The sequence below is a fragment of the Octopus sinensis genome, linkage group LG24 (assembly GCF_006345805.1).
Source record: "Octopus sinensis linkage group LG24, ASM634580v1, whole genome shotgun sequence".
In the NCBI taxonomy this organism is placed as follows: Eukaryota; Metazoa; Mollusca; class Cephalopoda; order Octopoda; family Octopodidae; genus Octopus; species Octopus sinensis.
This window is the reverse complement of record NC_043020.1, coordinates 17,526,478-17,546,434: the sequence shown is the minus strand read 5'-3', so window position 1 is coordinate 17,546,434 and position 19,957 is coordinate 17,526,478. Positions and strand designations below refer to the sequence as shown.

The following is a 19,957-nucleotide window of genomic DNA, read 5'->3' as shown; positions in this document are numbered from 1 at the left end:
TAAGATGACGGCATTTGAAACCAAAGGAAATAACTACTATTCCCTTCAAACTTTGCCTTTGTGACTTGGACTCAATGTTTTGAAACTGACCTATTTTCCATTACATTTCAAACAGATTCAGCACAGAGTTGCTGAAGCAGAAATATCATTATAGTAAATATTCTACTCAATACCAGAGATTTGCTTGACTTGAACCACTTGAGCATGTCACTTAATGGCTGACACTATGAGCAAGAGTGATGGGGGAATATCATAGCCATGTGTTGAGAGAGATTCTTTGGGGTTTGAATAAATGTAAAAGCAAATTTTGAAGGAAAATATTAGCCATACTTTCATACTTTCTAGAAGTAAGCAAATAAGAAATAACAGTTGCTAACATCATCATCATCATCATCATCATCATTTAACGTCCGCTTTCCATGCTAGCATGGGTTGGACGGTTCAACTGGGGTCTGGGGAGCCCGAAAGCTGCACCAGTCCAGTCAGATCTGGCAGTGTTTCTACAGCTGGATGCCCTTCCTAACGCCAACCACTCCGAGAGTGTAGTGGGTGATTTTATGTGCCACCGACACAGGTGCCAGACGAGGCTGGCAAACGGCCACGCTCGGATGGTGTTTTTTATGTGCCACCGACACAGGTGCCAGACGAGGCTGGCAGACGGCCACGCTCGGATGGTGTTTTTATGTGCCACCGACACAGGTGCCAGACGAGGCTGGCAGACGGCCACGCTCGGATGGTGTTTTTTTGCCACCGACACAGGTGCCAGACGAGGCTGGCAAACGGCCACGATCGGATGGTGCTTGTTACGTGCCCACAGCATGGAGGCCAGTCGATGCGGTACTGGCTACGGCCACGTTCGGATGGTTTTCTTATGTGCCACGTGCCACCGGCACTGGTACCACAAAGATACAAATTCCATTGATGTTCATCTATTTTGATTTGTTTTGATTTTCACTTGCCTCAACAGGTCTTCACAAGTGTCACAAGAAGGAAGGTATGCACAGGTGGACTGACTACGTCCCAGGTAGGGGCCATGGGTTATGGCCTGACTAGTCTTGCCGGGTCTTCGGATGGTGTTTTTATGTGCTAGATGAGGCTGGCGAACGGCCACGATCGGATGGTGTTTGTCATGTGCCCACCGCACTGACTACAGCACTGATGGATTTCTTGTGTGCCACAGGCACTGGTACCACAAGATACAAATTCCATTGATGTTCATCTATTTTGTCTATTTTGATTTGATTTGATTTTCACTTGCCTCAACCGGTCTTCACAAGTGTCACAAGAAGGAAGGTATGCACAGGTGGACTGACTAGTCTTGCCGGGTCTTCGGAAGGTGTTTTTATGTGCTACCGACACAGGTGCCAGATGAGGCTGGCGAACGGCCATGATCGGATGGTGTTTGTTACGTGCCCACAGCACGGAGGCCGGTCGATGCGTAACTGGCTACGGCCACGTTCGGATGGTTCTCTTGTGTGCCACCGGCACTGGTACTACAAAGTGTGTGCCACCGGCACTAGTACCACAAAGATACAGATTCCATTGATGTTCATCTATTTTGATTTGTTTTGATTTTCACTTGCCTCAACAGGTCTTCACAAGTGTCACAAGAAGGAAGGTATGCACAGGTGGACTGACTACGTCCCAGGTAGGGGCCATGGGTTATGGCCTGACTAGTCTTGCCGGGTCTTCGGATGGTGTTTTTATGTGCCACCGACACAGGTGCTAGATGAGGCTGGCGAACGGCCACGATCGGATGGTGTTTGTCATGTGCCCACAGCACGGAGGCCAGTCGATGCAGTACTGGCTATGGCCACTTTCGGATGGTTTTCTCTTGTGTGCCACCGGCACTGGTACCACAAAGATACAAATTCCATTGATGTTCATCTATTTTGATTTGTTTTGATTTGATTTTGATTTTGATTTTCACTTGCCTCAACAGGCCTTCACAAGTATCACAAGGAGGAAGGTATGCACAGGTGGACTGACTACGTCCCAGGTAGGGGCCATGGTTTATGGCCTGACTAGTCTTGCCGGGTCTTCGGAAGGTGTTTTTATGTGCCACCGACACAGGTGCTAGATGAGGCTGGCGAACGGCCACGACCGGATGGTGTTTGTTATGTGCCCACAGCACGATGGCCAGTGATGCGGTACTGACTACGGCCATGTTCGGATGGATTCTTGTGTGCCACCGGCACTGGTACCACAAGCGGTACTGACTACTTTTTATGTGCCACCGACACAGGTGCTAGATGAGGCTGGCGAATGGCCACGACCGGATGGTGTTTGTTATGTGCCCACAGCACGATGGCCAGTGATGCGGTACTGACTACGGCCACGTTCGGATGGATTCTTGTGTGCCACCGGCACTGGTACCACAAGCGGTACTGACTACGGCCACGTTCGGATGGATTCTTGTGTGCCACTGGCACTGGTACCACAAGGATACAAATTCCATTGATGTTCATCTATTTTGATTTGTTTTGATTTGATTTGATTTTCACTTGCCTCAGCAGGTCTTCACAAGTGTCACAAGAAGGAAGGTATGTACAGGTGGACTGACTACGTCCCAGGTAGGGCCCACGGGAAGGTCAAAAATCATGTTACACAGTGTAATGCAATATCAGAAGCAGAGTCCAGATTGGCCAAAAAGTTTTACTGTTTCCACTGGATACCATATTCCTTGCTGTCAATTGCATTTTTTAATGATGAAATCAACAATTATAAAAGAGCTTTAACTCCAAATAAAAATGACACGAGGTAGAGTGAGGTCCTTTTAGTCCTACTGGTACAGGAAAATCCTACCCAACTAATCTATACTATAAGATGGCTGGTGATAAAAAGGTTATCCAGCTATGAAAACTATGCTACATGATATAATAGAGTAATATTTGACTTATTTATTTATTTATCTACTTTTATTGTTGTTGTGTGTACCAGGACTACATGTGGCAAGACACTGTGAAATCATTGCAAAATGACATGTAAAAGGCACCCATGCTGTTGACACATAAAAGACACCCAGCACATTCTGTCAAGGGCATCCAGACATAGAAACCATGCCAAAAAAGATGAGTAAGATCACAGCAAGATGTTGTTTGTGAGAGGCTCAAGGAAAGATGTGGGACTGCTACATGTGGTGAGAAACTGTGAGATCATTGTAAAGAGATGTGAGAATGTTACACGTGGTGAAAACCTGAGGCCATCAAAGTAAGATGGTGAAACAGCTACATGTAGTGAGAAATTAAGATCGTACTAAAGAGATGCAAGAATGCTACATGTGACAAGCAGCTGAGATCGTGGCAAGCTGTTGTGAGACTGCTACATGTGGCAGGAGACCCATGAAATCGTGGCAAGAAGCTGTGAAACTGCTACAAGTGGCTAGGAAATGCTTGTGTGGCTATTGCAGCACTTATCAACTTGGAAATAAAATAAAAATGTTTAAAAATGAAATAACAAAATAATGATGACAGTATTTCAAAAACTTTGTAAATATTTTACTTTATTTCTGGAAGAAATATTTTCTTTTATATTTTATATACATATCTTTCAAGAAATATGCTATCCCATAATGTTTCTACCCTTCTTTCCATTATCATTAATATTATCATTATTATTATATCATTGTAATATTTGTGTCTGGATCTCGTGGCCGTGTGTTTGGAGCTCTGTAAGTTTTCCTTAAAATTTGTCTTATTGTTTGCCTTTCCAAATTTTGTTGAACTGTTGAGTACATAACCCAGCTCACTGTAAGCAGTGCTAGCTGGGGTGTCGAGAATTTGCTCTTCAAGGGCAAATTTTGAGTTTAAAAAAACAAAAATTCAATATGATTTTCCAAATTGAGGGGACACACAGTTCTTGAACAGCAATTTTGAAGTCGAGTTCCCTCCACTAATTAATGTGGTTGAGAGGCAGAGCAAAGACAGCAGCAATGACCAAGATAAATTTGGAAATGATGTAAGTATGACATCAACTACCATACGAAGCACTTATAAAATTAGTAAAGCAACAATGACAGTTGCTTTTTCTAAGCAGAAACACAGTGAGTTCAGACAGATATGCAGAAAGACAGAAGAGGTAGAGATATCAGAAAGGGAGTTGGTAAATGCACCTAACCAGGACTGGCAGAACAGTCCACCTTAAAACAGCAGAAGAGTAAGAAGTAACAAGAAGACAAACAATCTTATACAGATGTGTATCTGCAAAGGCAAGAAGGCTAGAAAGAGCTGCAAAAACTGCAAAAGCAATTATAGTAGCAGCAACAGCAACCAGAACAGAGAATTCACCAACATCTATGGCTTTCACATACCAGACAACAGTAAAAAGCTCCACAAGACATGTCTCTTCCATGTTCAGAGCAGTCAGACAATTCCTGCAGTGAGGGAGATGATGAAGAGCCCAATTGGCAAAATGTCAGCAGGTTTCACAGAAGAAAAATAAAAATATACCGACATCAATACAAAAATCTGGCAGGTATGATCAGAGTGGGGAGACACCTTTGGGGACAATACACAAATATTACCCCCAACAGCAGCTATATCAATACCACCAACATCATACACATCACTATCACCACAACCACCATCACAAGCACACCCCAATTCACACATACAACTCTCAGATCCCACATCTCAACTTCAACAAAACTCTAACATTATGAAGTACACAACAATAAATCATCATCATCATCATCATCCTCATTTAGCGTCCGTTTTCCATATGAACAATAAAGAACTGATGGAACACTTATATAGGGGGGAGGTACCTATGTTGGGCCATTGGGTGTGTGTCCCTCCTCCCCTCACCTATAGGCTTTTCCACAAATTCCTGGCCTAGCAGTGCTACCAAGGTGCAATGCTGGTTCGTCATAAATTCTACAGGTATTGAAGTGCAAACAGGCAGGCTTGCCCAAGATGCATGTAAAGTGACAAAACTGTTCTGCACATCCTTGTGCAGTGCCTGAGCATTGCTGACTTGTGGATTTATGTTGAACACTTGCTGTCATGTGTAGGATGAATCTGGCTATTGGCCGAGTCCATTGTGAAGATCACCCTGCTGCCTTCCTTTGGCCATGAAGGGCTGGTGCAATGACTTCAGGTCACTAAATGTCGATGTAGTGGCCATCAGTGAAACCAGACTCACCAACTGTTCATGTCCATTTTTGGTGGATATGAGATCTATTTATCTCCATGTCAATTGGGAATGGGAGGTGGAACTGTGGTGTTGTTCTGAAGAGGCCTCAATCACAAAATAAGGACTATTTTCCTGGACCCAGAAGGTAAGTTGGTGGTCCTGGATGTGAACAGTAGTGATGGGGTGGCTCTTTTGCAAGAGCAGGACAGCAAGATTTCTTCAGACACCTGGAGGTTTTCTCAGAAACGTTACAACGTTTAGTGTTAGTAGGTGATTGGAATGCCATGGCGAATACTAAGAACATACCAATGAAGCTGATGTTGACATATTTTTCACCTTTCAGTCATTGAAAAATGCAAGGTTAAAGGCAGAAGCTTTACTAATCCACAGTTAGCAGACAAATACACTTCGGAATACATTGTATGTGTTATGCGGTACCCAAGTAAAAATGGTTGACCATGTTCTTTAATGGCTGCTAATGAGTTTAAAAAGAATCGTGATCAAATAGGGCCATATTTTCCATCAGAAAACCTGGAAGCACTATGGCAAAGAAATGACTAAAAATTAGAAATATTAATCTTGGAATATTTGAGGAAATAGTTGCAGATGTGGTGCAGGTAGAAACACAGAAACTCAAAAAAGCATAAATGGACACAAGAGGAATATGTTTCTATTCTACACATTAATTTTACAGCAGTACTCTACCCACAAAATGAAAATACAGCAGCATCCTCATGAAAAATCTGGAAAGGAAATAACTCAGATGAGGATATAATGATGAACCCTAACAATCTAGTCAACATAAGGAGATATTTTTTCTGAAAATTAAAAAAAAAAACAGAAATTGAAAAAGAGCAGTTAAAAAAAGTTCTCTAGGGCCATAAAGACCTAATATACATCCCTGCACTTTGCTAAAAACTTCTCACACATCTGCCTTACTACAAATATCTGATCAGCACACTCCCTTCCACTCCTAAAACCACACTGCTCCCAACCTAGTACATTCTGCCTGGTTCCTCACTCTTACAATCAGAATTCTCCCAGTTTACCAACCGCACATAACAGACTTATACCCTAAAATTTCAACACCCACATTTATCCCCTTTCCCTTTATACAGTGGCACTATACAGGCATTGCACTAGTCTTTTGGTACTCTTCCAGCCATATAACAAACATTATAAGCCTTACTAACCACTGAATCACTGTCACTCCTCTTTTCTTTAGGCGTTCCACTGTACATCCATCTATACTGGTTTGCCATCTTCACCTCTTCTCAATTGCATTGTAGTTCCATTCCCTAAAAACAGGGATTCTCCTTCTACAGCCCCTATATTTGCCTTCTTATCATCCTCCTCATTTAACAGTTCACTGAACTACTCTGCCCAACTCTTTTGTACATCCTCACTTCCTTTCAACAAATTTCCATTTACGTCATTCACCCTTTCTTCCCTCCCTCCAACCACCTTCCTTACCCTCTATACCACTTTCCAAAAAATCTTTTAATTCCTTACAAAATATTCACTCAACTTTTTCCTGAGCCTTTCAATTGCTTCCCATTTCACTCCCCTCACCACTCTCTTCCCTTTTCTGTAAAGATCATAAGCCTCTCCATCCTTTTTCTGCATCCACTCTTCAAAGCCCTTATGTGCTCATTCCACCACTCACTACCTTTCCTCCCACCCTTTCCAACCACTCATGTACCACATACCTCAGAGGCACATCTCATTACTGCCTCTCTAAAGGCCTCCTACTTTGCCTCTATATCTCCTACCTCCTGTTTCTTAACCTGTTCATATTCACCTCTCAATTTCTCTACATACTCATGCTCCTTCTCTCTCCTATCCAGTTCACTCACCTTCACAACCTCTCTCCTCCGTCACTCGTCTAGCATTCCATTTTGAGCATACCTCAAGTAAATAATGAAAGACAACAAACCCTAGGAATGCATGATGACAGCCAAACAGCAGTAGATCAGACCACCACAAACAAAAATATAAATGGGAAGGATCGTGGAGCAAACCTAAAAACTGGAAACTATGAATTCAGAAACCATGATTATGATACTTTAAAAATGTGTATAATCAAAGAATTAAAAGCCACAAAAGAACTCAGCATTGACCACTGACTGTATCTCCCCAAAAAATAGACAGCAAAAACAAATATGGTCATCACAAATGCAACAGAAGCAAAGGTCATTATGACCAGATTAAATGAAACAATATATGTGACAGCCTCTGTAGCCTCAAAGGAAAGTGGATACTCCCTCAAATATATCCAAATAGGAGTATCACAACCTAAACAGATGGTATGGAAAACTAATATCCAGAAAAAAAAAAAGAAAGAAAATAAAAGGATCTGTCAATCCTTAATTAACCAAAATAACCAAACAACACTACTAGGCAACAAGAAAGAAAAATAATACTACAGAAATATAAAATAACAAGAGGCTGAAGACGCTCAACCTTTATTCTCTAGAAAAACGCCGCCGCCGTGGTGATCTCATTCTTGCTCACAACATCATAAGCAGAAAGTGTAACCTCTCGAAAGAGCTATTCTCCACTCCTGCTCCAGAGTGTTGGCTGCGGGGTCACTCCGAAAAGCTCTATCTGCGACGATTTCATCTCAATCGAAGGAGAGGGGCTTTCTCCGTCCGGGTTGCGGATCCGTGGAATAAGCTGCCGGATGAGATAGTGAAGATGCTGACGACCGCTCGGTTCAAAGTCTCCCTTGACCACAAGTGGCCTGAACTCTTTACATGAACACCACCCTGTACATAACTCTATGTCCCCCTACATGGCCTTGCTTTTCGCTTTTTGAGCCAAAAAATTAACTAACTAATTAACTAAAAGAATAACTATGGTGAGATATCCTCACCAAAGCACAAAGAATCTGTTGGTATGAGAAATAGCAATGATTCTTTGTATGAAAGAAGCAGTTTAACTCCAATCCAAAACAATTCTACCAAGAATTTGGTGAAAATAAAAGAGAACCGGTATCAGCAGCAGCAGCAGAACTGGAAGAATTTTGGAAAGAAGTAAGGGTGCTGAAGGAACTACTCCAGAAAAGATTGGTTAAAACAAGAAACACAGCACCTCAATAACTCTGGACACCTATAATAACTATAACAATTGAAGAGGTAACGCAGGCACTGCAAAACCTACACAATTTACTCTATACTCTTTTATTTATTTCAGTCATTTGACTGTGGCCATGCTGGACCAACGCCTTTAATCGAGCAACTCGACCCCGGCACTTATTCTTTGTAAGCCCAGTACTTATTCTATTGGTCTGTTTTGCCGAACCGCTAAGTGACGGGGACACAAACACACCAGCATCGGTTGTCAAGCAATGCTTGGGGGACAAACACAGACACACAAACGCATATATATATATATATATATATATATATATATATATATATATATACATACATATATACGACGGGCTTCTTTCAGTTTCTGTCTACCAAATCCACTCACAAGGCTTTGGTCGGCCCGAGGCTATAGTAGAAGACACTTGTCCAAGGTGCCACGCAGTGGGACTGAACCTGGAACCATGTGGTTGGTAAACAAGCTACTTACCACAGGTTTTTTTTTTCAAACTCACTTTTATTTATGTTTATCATGTTTAATATGTGTTAAAAGTGTACAAATTTTGAATTTTGTTCATAATTTTATTTTCATTCCTGTTGGACCCCTCTTATTTGTCCGTGACAGCTTTTTTCCAATTTGGCAGCAATAATTTTCTTTACCGCTGTCCCCAAGCTGGAGCAATCATTTAGTTGAGCTTAAAGAACACATTCAGTTATCAGTACAGGAGCTAACACCTGAAATGTTTCAAAATGTGTTTCACAATGCTCAGGAGAGATTTGAAGTCTGCAGGAATACAGACATGTTGAAAATTTTTAATAAAAGTTTGACGTAAGATTTATAAATCTTTTTGTTTTGGTATTAAACAAAAAATTACCATTTTGTTTAAATTTGCTCAATTTAAGTGAAACAGATCTGAAACACCCTGTATGGTGTAGCGTTGTTAGTTGTTGCGTTGCTAGAGTAAATATTAAAATCAAAGGTCTTCTTGCCGTAAACATCCCATCTTTCCATCAAGCATATTGTACCAAGGGGTATATTATCCAAAATGTATCTCTCCTTTATAGGCGTGGCTGTGTGGTTGAGCAGCTTGCTTTCCAACCATGTCGGCTTGGGTTCAGTCCCACTATGCAGCACATTGGGCAGTTCTCTTTCATTAACCCTTTCGTTACTGTATTTATTTTGAGATGCTCTGTGTTTCAGTCAATTAATTTTAAATATAATAAAGAATTTAGTAAAAGAAATTAGTTATCATTAAACTAGTGTTGGGAACATAAATTGTGACTAAGATTTGGTGGAAGATTTTAATTCAAAACTTATGAAAACAAGACATTTGTGCTACAGAGCCAGAGGCGGTTTTGGCCGGGTTGGTTTCGAAAGGGTTAAAGCTCCATGCCGACCAAAGCCTTGTATTATATAATTGCCATTACTGTATTGATATATAAAGTAACACATACAACTCACTTGTTATTGTCATATAATAAACAAACAAGTTCGTGTATGAAATTGATCTTTTTTCTACTTAAGCTTTTGACAGGGTACCCCACTTCCTTATCAAGTGGCCAATGCAGGAGCTAGGGATAGATAAATAGTTGATGAGAGCTGTACATGCTATGTACAGGGATGCTGCTAGTAAGGTGAAGGTCAGCAATGAGTATAGCAATGAATTTAGTGTAGAGGTAGGAGTTCGCCAAGGATCAAGTTCTCAGCCCCTTCTTGTTTATCTTAGTCCTCCAGGTCATAACAGAGGAATTCAAGCTGGCTGCCCCTCTACACTGATGACCTTGTTCTTATAGCTGAATCACTACCTAATCTAAAAGAAATTTCAGGTGTGGAAGCAAGGTCTGGAATCTAAGGGCCTTAGAATTAATTTAGCAAAGACCAAAGTCCTTGTAAGTAGGAAAACAAACAAATCACAAGCCTCTAAAGGGAAAAGGACCTGCTCGATATGTAAGGGTGTTGGTAGAAACTCCATATATTGTACCCAGTGCAAGCTTTGGACACACAGAGGTGCAGCAGTATCACAGGAAGGTTAATGAACTTTGAGTGTGGCAAATGTGTGGGTACAATAAGCACAAAGAATGTGCAGAGAATAAACTTCCTCAAATGTTTGTGGGGGACCCTTAGAAGTAGTAGATAGCTTCTGTTACCTAAGTGATAAAGTTAGCAGTGGAAGAGGAAGTTCTGAAGGCATAGCAGTTAGAAAAAAATGGGCTGGACAAGTTCAGAGAGCTACTGCTCCCACTCCCCTCTCCCAGCTGAACGGTCTTTGTCTTGCAGGTGCTGGTCCCACATATACGCACCTGTGCCAGTGGCAAGTAAAAAGCACCCAGCATATTTGGTAAAGTGATTAGGAAGGGTATCCAGCCAAAAAAACCATGCCAAATGAGACAACTGGAGCATGGACACCTGGCCAGTTCCTATCAAACCATCCAACCCAACTCAATATGGAAAATGTATGATGGTGATGATGCCATGAATAAAAGGCAAACAGTTCTACAGCTACAGATATAAGAAGGAATCATAAAACTAAAGCCATCTCCATTAGAAGAGGAATATTCAAAGGAGACTCACTCACTCCACCTCCTTTTCTGTCTGGAAGTGACACCTTTAACTAACATGTTAGACAGAACTGGATGTGGATACAACTGCTATGGTAAAACAATCAACCATCTCTTGCATATGGATGATCTAAAAGTTGTATGTTGTAAATGACAAACAACTGAAAAAATTATCACAAACAGAATATAGATTTACCATACAAATAAATATTAAATTCAGCTTAGAAAAATGTACGAGAGCAACCTTGTAAAGAGGAAAACAAGTTAAGAGTAACAATACCACACTAGGTAAAGAAAATGAAATAAGAGAACTAGACCAAACCCAGACATACAAATACTTAGGAACCAATGAACTAGATATGGTACAACACACAAATGAAAGAGAAGATGAGGAAGAAATACTATAGACAAGTTAGATTAATACTTAAAATAGAGTTCAATGTGAAAAATAAGGTAATATTCTAGCTGTCCCATTTATAAATTACAGTTACAATATTCTTAACTGGATACTAAATGAATTAACCAAACTCTTTTACTCGTTTCAGTCATTTGACTGCGGCCATGCTGGAGCACCGCCTTTTTAATCAAGCAACTCGACCCCGGGACTTATCCTTTTGTAAGCCCAGTACTTATTCTATCAATCTCTTTTGCCGAACTGCTAAGTAACGGGGACATAAACACACCAGCATCGGTGGTCAAACACAGACACACAAACACACACACACATATATATATATATATATATATACATATATACGACGGGCTTCTTTCAGTTTCCGTCTACCAAATCCACTCACAAGGCTTTGGTCGGCCCAAGGCTATAGTAGAAGACACTTACTGAAGGTGCCACGCAGTGGGACCGAACCCGGAACCATGTGGTTGGTAAACAAGCTACTTACCACACAGCCACTCCTGCGCCTAGACAAGAAAATTTTTTAAATGACAGAATTTAAAATATGTCACCTAAAATCTGACAAAGAAAGAGACGATAAGTGATGGCTAGAAGAATAATGAGCTTTATTTGATAACCAGCTGATCTAGCAAGTGGGGCCTCATATCAGTGCGTATTGATGTCGTCGAGAGGTAGGCCCCGAATGGTGCGCATTCTCTCCTAATGACTCCATACACTTGCTGGCTTCTGGTATGCGGAGTTTTTGACTGGTAGCACTTGCATGTGCAAGTTGTTTGCAAGACATCAATGAATTGAAGGTGGAAAAACTACTATAAAATATCCACAATAGGATTACAGAAATATCTAACTTAGAACCAAGGAAAACTGGTACAAAAAGCTGCAAAGCATGAGCAAAACAAAAACTGTTTTCTGCTTTCAAGGAAGCCGAAAAATACAAGAAAGAGACCATAGTACCTGACAACTATGGAGAAAAAGAGCAAACAACAAAAGCTGTAAACAAATAGAAAGATTTAATTTATCGACCCTGAAAGGATGAAAGGCAAAGTCGATATGGTGGAATTTGAACTTAGACTGTGAAGACAGACAAAATAATGCTAAGCATCTCACCTAGTAAGCTAATGATTCTGCCAGCTCGCTTCCTTAACCCTTTCGTTACCAAACCGCCCGAAAAAAATTTTGGTTAATGTGACCAAACCGCCCAAAGCCGCCCGAATTTACCTATTCATATTTAAATGAGAATATCAGAGCAAATCTCTTTAGTACATTCGTGAAAATACGTATTATACTTCGTAAAGAGTTCAACTACAGTTTTGTACAAAAATCGAAGTGTAATTTTAATTCCGTGAATTTTGGGAGATTTTTTCCGAAATTTGTTCCTATTGTGTTTTCAAAAATTTGTAATTCTGACAAAAAATGGATACGAATTTCATTATATCAAGCAGCGAGTCAGAATTCAAAGGATTTTCTACTGAAGACCTTCATAAATCTAACTCTATGACTGAAAAAAAAAAGCATGTGGTATTTGATAATGAATCTGATGTTTCATTTTCCGAAAGTGAAAACAGTGAATCCGAGAGCTCCGACAACGATAAAGAAAATGAATTGGCCCCTGAATGGAGTGAAAATTTAAAAACTGTTTCTTTCGGTGATTTTTCTGAAGAAACTTGACCAAGCCACAGACTTTCCCAGAAGAGTAAAGCCTTAGACTATTTCGTTTTACTTTTTCGAATGAGCCTATTTGAAATCATTACGGTGGAAACGAACCGTTACGCTAAATGTAAACAAAACGAAAGAAAGGATAGTTTGTGGTTTCCCATAACCTTAAATGAAATTAAGACTATTTTGCCATAAATATTATTATGGGTATCAGAAAGTTACCCAGAATAACAAATTCTATCGTAAAATTTTGTTGTATACCCAATTGAATATTAGCTAATAACCCATTTTCTATAGCGATGTTTGAACAAAATTTTAATAATTTTATATTTTGTTGAATTTACCTGTATCTACCTGCAATTAGAGTCACTTTGTGACAAAAATTATAGTATAGAATTGGTTGAGAACATTTCATTAAATTATCTTCCAAAATTCACGTTAATATATTGATAAATAAAGTTATAGTTTTTTAATGAAACCAGACTAAATTTATGATTATGTTAGAAATTAATTGAAACACATAAGGGGTGTATTTTGGTCAGAAATATAGTAACGAAAGGGTTAATAATAATAATGATGATGATTTCAAATTTTTGACACAAGGCCAGGAGTTTCAGGGGAGGGGGTAAGTTGATAATATTGACTCCAATGTTCAAGTGGTACATATTCTGCCCACTCACCACCTTAATAATAATAATAATAATAATAATGATTTCAAATTTTGGCACAAGCCCAGCAATTTCAGAAGAAGGATTAAATCGATTACATCAACCCCAGTACTCAACTGGTACTTATTTTATTGACCCCCAAAACACGAAAGGTAATTTTGACCCCGGTGAATTTTGAACTCAGAACGTAAAGGCAGACAAAATGCCTGGCTTGCTAATGATTCTACCAGCCTGCCACCATATTGATAATAATACTTTCTACTATAGGTATAAGGCTTGGAATTCCCGGAGATGGGGCTAGCCAATTACATTAACCCCAGTACTTAATTGGTACTTAATTTATAAACGCCAAAAAGATGAAAGGTAAAGTTGCCCTCAGCAGAATTTGAACCCAGAAATACTGCAACAGACGAAATACCGCTAAGCATTTTGCCTGGTGTGCTGATGATTCTGCCACCTCGCTGCCTTAATAATAAATAATGGTAATAATATTTACACAGACCATTGGATTTTTTAAAGAAATGAATAACATTATGATGATGATGATGATGATGATAGTAATATCAATGATGGTAAAATGGAACAGAAAGAATGTAGTGATCAGTCCACTGCACTTTGCCCTGTGGGGGTCATCACACCACCATCACCAGCACCACTGCTTCTCAAACATTCTTACAATAGCAATATTTTCGAAGATCTGGGAATTTCTCACTGATACAGTTTGGTTCATCGCCATATTTGTTGAGACGGCTGATTTCAGGGAAAACTTGGAAATTTTGGTTTTCAAGGTTGACCTTTACGCTGGCTTCATAAAGGCCATTGTTTGGTTTTGTCTCAAAGGTCAGTTGGTAATTGATGGTATCCAGCAGTGTCTGCCGGCTGAAGTTAGCAATTCGGTTATCAGGATCCTTGGAACTAATAAATTTCAGAACCTGCAATTTGAATAATAATAATAATAATAAAAATGATGATAATAATGATAATAATAATGATAATAATAATGATGATAATAATAATAATAATAACAAAAAAATAATAATAATGATAATAATAATAATGATAATAATAATAATATAATGATAATAATAATAATGATAATAATGATGATAATAATAATGATAATAATAATAATGATAATAATAATAATGATAATAATAATAATAATAATAATGATAATAATAATAATGATGATGATAATAATAATAACAATTACAACAATAATAATAGTTAATAATAAAAGAATTGGTTTCAAATTTTGGCACAAGGCCAGCAAGTTTGGGGACGGGGCTAATTGATTACATCAACCCCAGTGCTCAACTGGTACCTTAGCAACCCTTGAAAGGACGAAAGACAGTAAACCTCAGAGGAATTTGAACTCAAAACATAAGGACAGAGAAAATCCCATTAAGCATTTTGCCTGGCATGCTAACAATTCTGCCAACTTGCTTTCTTAAATAATAATGGTTTCAAATTTTGACACAAGGCCAGCAATTTTTGGTGTAGGGAGTAAGTTGATTACATCAACCCCAGTGCTCAACAGATACTTATTTTATCAACCCCTAAAGAGGACGAAAGGCCAAAGTCGATCTCAAAAGAATCCGAATGCAGAACATAATAATATGGATGAAAGGTCACTAAGCAGTTTTCCCAGCGTGCTAGCAATTCTACCAGCTCACAGTTAACGATAATAATAATAACAACAACAATAGTTTCAAAATTTGGCACAAGGCAGCAAGTTTGAGGGAGGGACTAAGTTGATTAAATCAACCCCAGTATTCAACTGGTACTTATTTTATTGACCCTGAAAGGATGAAAGACAAAGTCGACCTCGGTGGAATTTGAACTCAGAATGTAAAGATGGATGAAATACTGCTAAGCATTTTGCCTGGAGTGCAAACAATTCTGCCAGTTTGCCACCTTTAGAGTAATATTCTTTGTTAACCCTTTCATTACTGTATTTATTTTGGGATGCTCCATGTTTCTTTCAATTACTTTAAATATCACAAAGAATTTAGCAAAATATCTTAGTTATCATTCAGCTAGTGTTAGGAACATAAATTGTGACTAAGGTTTGGTGACCAAGGGTTTGTGACTAAGGTTTGGTGACTAAGGTTAGGCGGAGAGCTGACAGAAACGTTAGCATGCCTGGCGAAAAGCTTAGCGGAATTTCATCTGCCGTTACATTCTTAGCTCAAATTCTGCCGTGGTCGACTTTGCTTCGGGATCGATAAATTAAGTACCAGTTACACACTGGGTCGATGTAATCGATTAATCTCATTGTCTGTCCTTGTTTGTCCCCTCTATGTTTAGCCCCTTGTGGGTAATAAAGAAATAGGTATTTCATCTGCCGTTACGTTCTGAGTTCAAATTCTACCGTGTTCGACTTTGCCTTTCATCCCTTCGGGATCGATAAATTAAGTACCAGTTACACACTGGGGTCGATGTAATTGACTTAATCCTTTTGTCTGTCCTTGTTTGTCCTCTCTATGTTTAGCCCCTTGTGGGCAATAAAGAAATAAGGTTCGGTGGAAGACTTTAATTCAAAACTTATGAAAACAAGACATTTGTACTACAGAACCAGAGGCAGTTTCAGCCGGGTTGGTAACGAAAGGGTTAAACAAGTAGGACTTGTTATCAACATACATCACACCTTTTACTAATATTTTAGCTGCTATTTCCTCACAGTTTGATACAGGTACCCCTTATGATCTTCCCACACTTGACCCTGCAATCAAGACACGATAAGTGGAAGGTAAGAAGTACTTGACTGGTGTTTTATCAATGCTTGGAGGAGGAAAAGTAATTGGATCGCAATGGTATTTGAACTAAGAATGTAAAGAACTAAAACAAACCACCAGGGACAAGGCCTGGAATTTGTGGAAATTACAAATTCTGCCAATTACCATCTTTCCCCGATCATCATTTAACATTTTTTTTTTGCTAGAATGGGTTAGATGATTTAACAGGAACTGGCCAGCCTGAATTGAATAGCTTAACCAGGCTATTTAACTATTCTCTGTGAAACCAGTTGAGTCTTTAATTATAATAATAAAAGAAATATTTTAGCTATTCACAGTGTATTTTCAACTTCTATTTCTCCTATTTGTCTACCCATGTGGAACAAAATAACTTTGTTTTCAATAATTAATATATATATATATATATATATATATATATATATATATATATATATTAACAGGATGGGCATAATCAGAATACATTTGATCATAGATCTGTTGGATCAGATTGATTAAGAAGATTGATAGGCGTAGGAGTGGCTGTGTGGTAAGTAGCTTGCTTACCAACCACATGGTTCCGGGTTCAGTCCCACTGCATGGCACCTTGGGTGAGTGTCTTCTACTGTAGCCTCGGGCTGACCAAAGCCTTGTGAGTGGATTTGGTAGATGGAAACTGAAAGAAGCCTGCTGTATATATGTGTGTGTGTGTGTGTGTGTGTGTGTGTTTGTCCCCCCCCCCACCAACATTGCTTGACAACCAGTGCTGGTATGTTTACGTCCCTGTAACTTAGTGGTTTGGCAAAAGAGACCGATAGAATAAGTACTGGGCTTACAAAGAGTAAGTCCTGGGGCCGATTTGCTCAACTAAAAGGCGGTGCTCCAGCATGGCCACAGTCAAACGACTGAAACAAGTAAAAGAATAGGTTAAACAACAAGAGAGCCTGTATGTAGTTGCCTGCTAGAAATGACAGCAGACAAGTTTGTACAATTTGAAATGAAGGAGGAAGATGACAATGGACAATTTAGTAATTCCTGGTCATCGCTGGAATGCCCTTAATCATAGGTCTGTTTGCTAATTGAGCTAACTATGACAGCCATCTGCTGCTCCATAAACCATTTCTCAAAAACTAAAAATCATTAAAAGGAAAGTAAATAAACCAGTTTTGTTGATTTAATCAATTCTGAAATATATATTTTGCTTTTGTTTAAGTCAGTTGCATTGATTTTTTTGTTTGTTTGTTTTTTTTGCCGCCTTTTGTACATAAAGATTATCTGAAGTGTTCAGAATTAACAAAGATCAATTCTGGAACAGATAATCAATCCAAAGACATATGTTAAAGGTAAGAAAACAAAAAATTGTTTCTCTTTTTTAAATTTAAATGTTTTAAATGTTTATATGTTATTAAAATTTATAAAAAAAATTTTGACTATAAAAATAAAACAGTATAATCTGCTACAATGAACCAACAGACTGAATATTTTTACAGGAGAGAGGGGGAGAGAGAGAGAGAGTTTTGTTGACTGAATCAACCTGGTGTACTTCTGAAACTTTTAATACCTGAGGAGGCTAACTAGAAGAAGAAGATGAAGATGATGATGATAATAATAATAATAGGAAACCCCAAAATGGCAGAAATTCAAAAGATAGTGCTCATGGGAACTGCTCGTATCCTACGCAAAATACTTTCTATGTAATCTCAGGGTTTAAAACAAACATTTTTTTTTTTTTGGACATTCACTAGTACAACACCAAAACAAAACCAAATATATGGCACACTAGGCATAACAACAGCATGAACTTCCAACCTGTTGTCTCTTGAGGTCTCTAGGTGAGACTTGGAGCCAACTTGTACAAATATAAAGCAAAAGTCAAACATAGAATAATAATAATAATAATAATAATAATAATAATAATAATAATAATAATAATAATACAGTATTTAATTTTGCTACTTGTAAGGGATATTAGCTGCATGTAACTGGGCCTCCTATCTCAAGAAAGATATATCTCCTATTCTGCTTCACACAAACTAAATCTGAAGATACAAGTTTTAGTTTTATATTTCATCAGGATACATGTTTAAATTTATGACACCCTGTTTTACATGGAGACATTTGCTACACCCTATTTCACTACCTCCATGTGCACCTACCATTTGCTCATTATGAAAAAACAAAACACAGTTTTTTATTACTCAGGGCCACTGTTTGTCTGAAAATCAAAAGTAGGAGTTAACATATTTAATGTAGAGAAAACAAATCTGACTATGGTGAGAAGAAAGCATTTTCTCAATGCATAATAAAAGATAATCATTTTCAAAAGTAGGAGAGACAACACTGAACATGTTTTGGTTTTATTAGACCTCTTCAGAAGTATTGATTTCACTGGACTTGCTCATGTTTTAGATTTTTTTTCTCTGCATTAAATATGTTTACACCTAACTGTAAAGTACAAACAAGTTTCTAAGGAGATATATTTAAATGTAACAGTACAAACCTTCTCATTCGGAGACACTAAATAGACAGAGAATATTTTTTTCAGTGAAAGTTGACCACACAAATGTTTCACAGGCAACAGAAGTGTCCTAATGTAGGACATAACTTTCTGCATTGATGAATGTACAAGCTGGGTGGAAGGATCAACAGGGTATCTCGACAGGCAGCTACACCAGTGCATAGCAATGCCAGCAGATTTGCATGTTCGATTAAGTGGGATTGGCTGCAAGAGACTGAGACCACGAGTCGAGTAATCAACAGGTTCAAACATACGAGTCGAGTCAAGTATGTCCAGCATTGTCTCATGCACGTCAAATGGTGTCACTAGTCTCTCCTGATTGCCCCTCAGATTTTTCATAAAATATGAGTATTTCAATTGAAACCACTTGGGGAACACGAAGGACATGAAAGGCAGGCGTTCTTCCAGCTTGCCTTGGACTGTGTTGCGTACACTGCCATATCGTGCTCCGTGGTCACTCATAACTATCAATAAGGTGTTGTTTAAGTAGTTTCCCTTCTCCATGGACTGAAAGAATGTCAGCAGATCCTTGTCCAGGTACTGGATAGGATTGTTGTCATTGTGAGACAGTTCTCCGTGGAAAGCAAATGCGAACTTGGATACATTGTTATACTTCTGGAAAAAGTCTTTGAGATAATCCAAAGTGAACTGATGCTTTGGTTTGGAGCCAAGACAGAAGTTGATGCTGCTTTCATCAAGCACAGATTCACTGATGGCTTGCCAGAAAGGTCGCATGTAGTGGTCAGTCGGCGCATTGTAGAAACCATTGAAACGTAGATTGAATACACCAAGACTAGGGCAGTCTTCGGCAAATAACGTGACGTAGCCTTTCGAACGGAACTTGTTCCATACCAGAGGATAATCATCAACAAATCCTGAAGTAAGTTGGTTCTTACGGACTTCAGGTAATTCAGTTTCTGTTCTTCCTGAAAAATAAAAATGACAATAATGAGTTTGAATTTAGGCATATGGCCAGCAATTTCAGAGCAGGGGTAAGTGAACTGTATTGCTCCTTAGCAAAAAGTCAACCACAGAACATAAAGATGGAAAAAATGTCACTAAGCATTTTGTCTGGTATGCTAATGATTCCACCACCTCACCACCTTAATAACAATAACAATTCCTTCCACAATAAGTACAAAGCCTGAAATTTTAGAGGAGGGGGCTAATCAATTACATCACGC

At 38.8% G+C, this 19,957-nt stretch overlaps 1 protein-coding gene across 1 annotated transcript in view; it reads right to left on the bottom strand.

Moving 5' to 3' along the window:
* Positions 1–13,953: 13,953 nt before the first annotated feature.
* The window catches only part of LOC115223990, a 45,209-nt gene continuing 39,205 nt past the window's right edge, over positions 13,954–19,957 (bottom strand). The window contains exons 3-4 of the mRNA XM_029794771.2: positions 18,756–19,699; positions 13,954–14,452 (exon numbers count right to left, since the gene is read on the bottom strand). Of these exons, the coding sequence (XP_029650631.1) occupies positions 14,183–14,452; positions 18,756–19,699 (1,214 nt within the window). The 3' untranslated portion in view covers positions 13,954–14,182. The remainder of the gene's footprint in view (positions 14,453–18,755; positions 19,700–19,957) is intronic.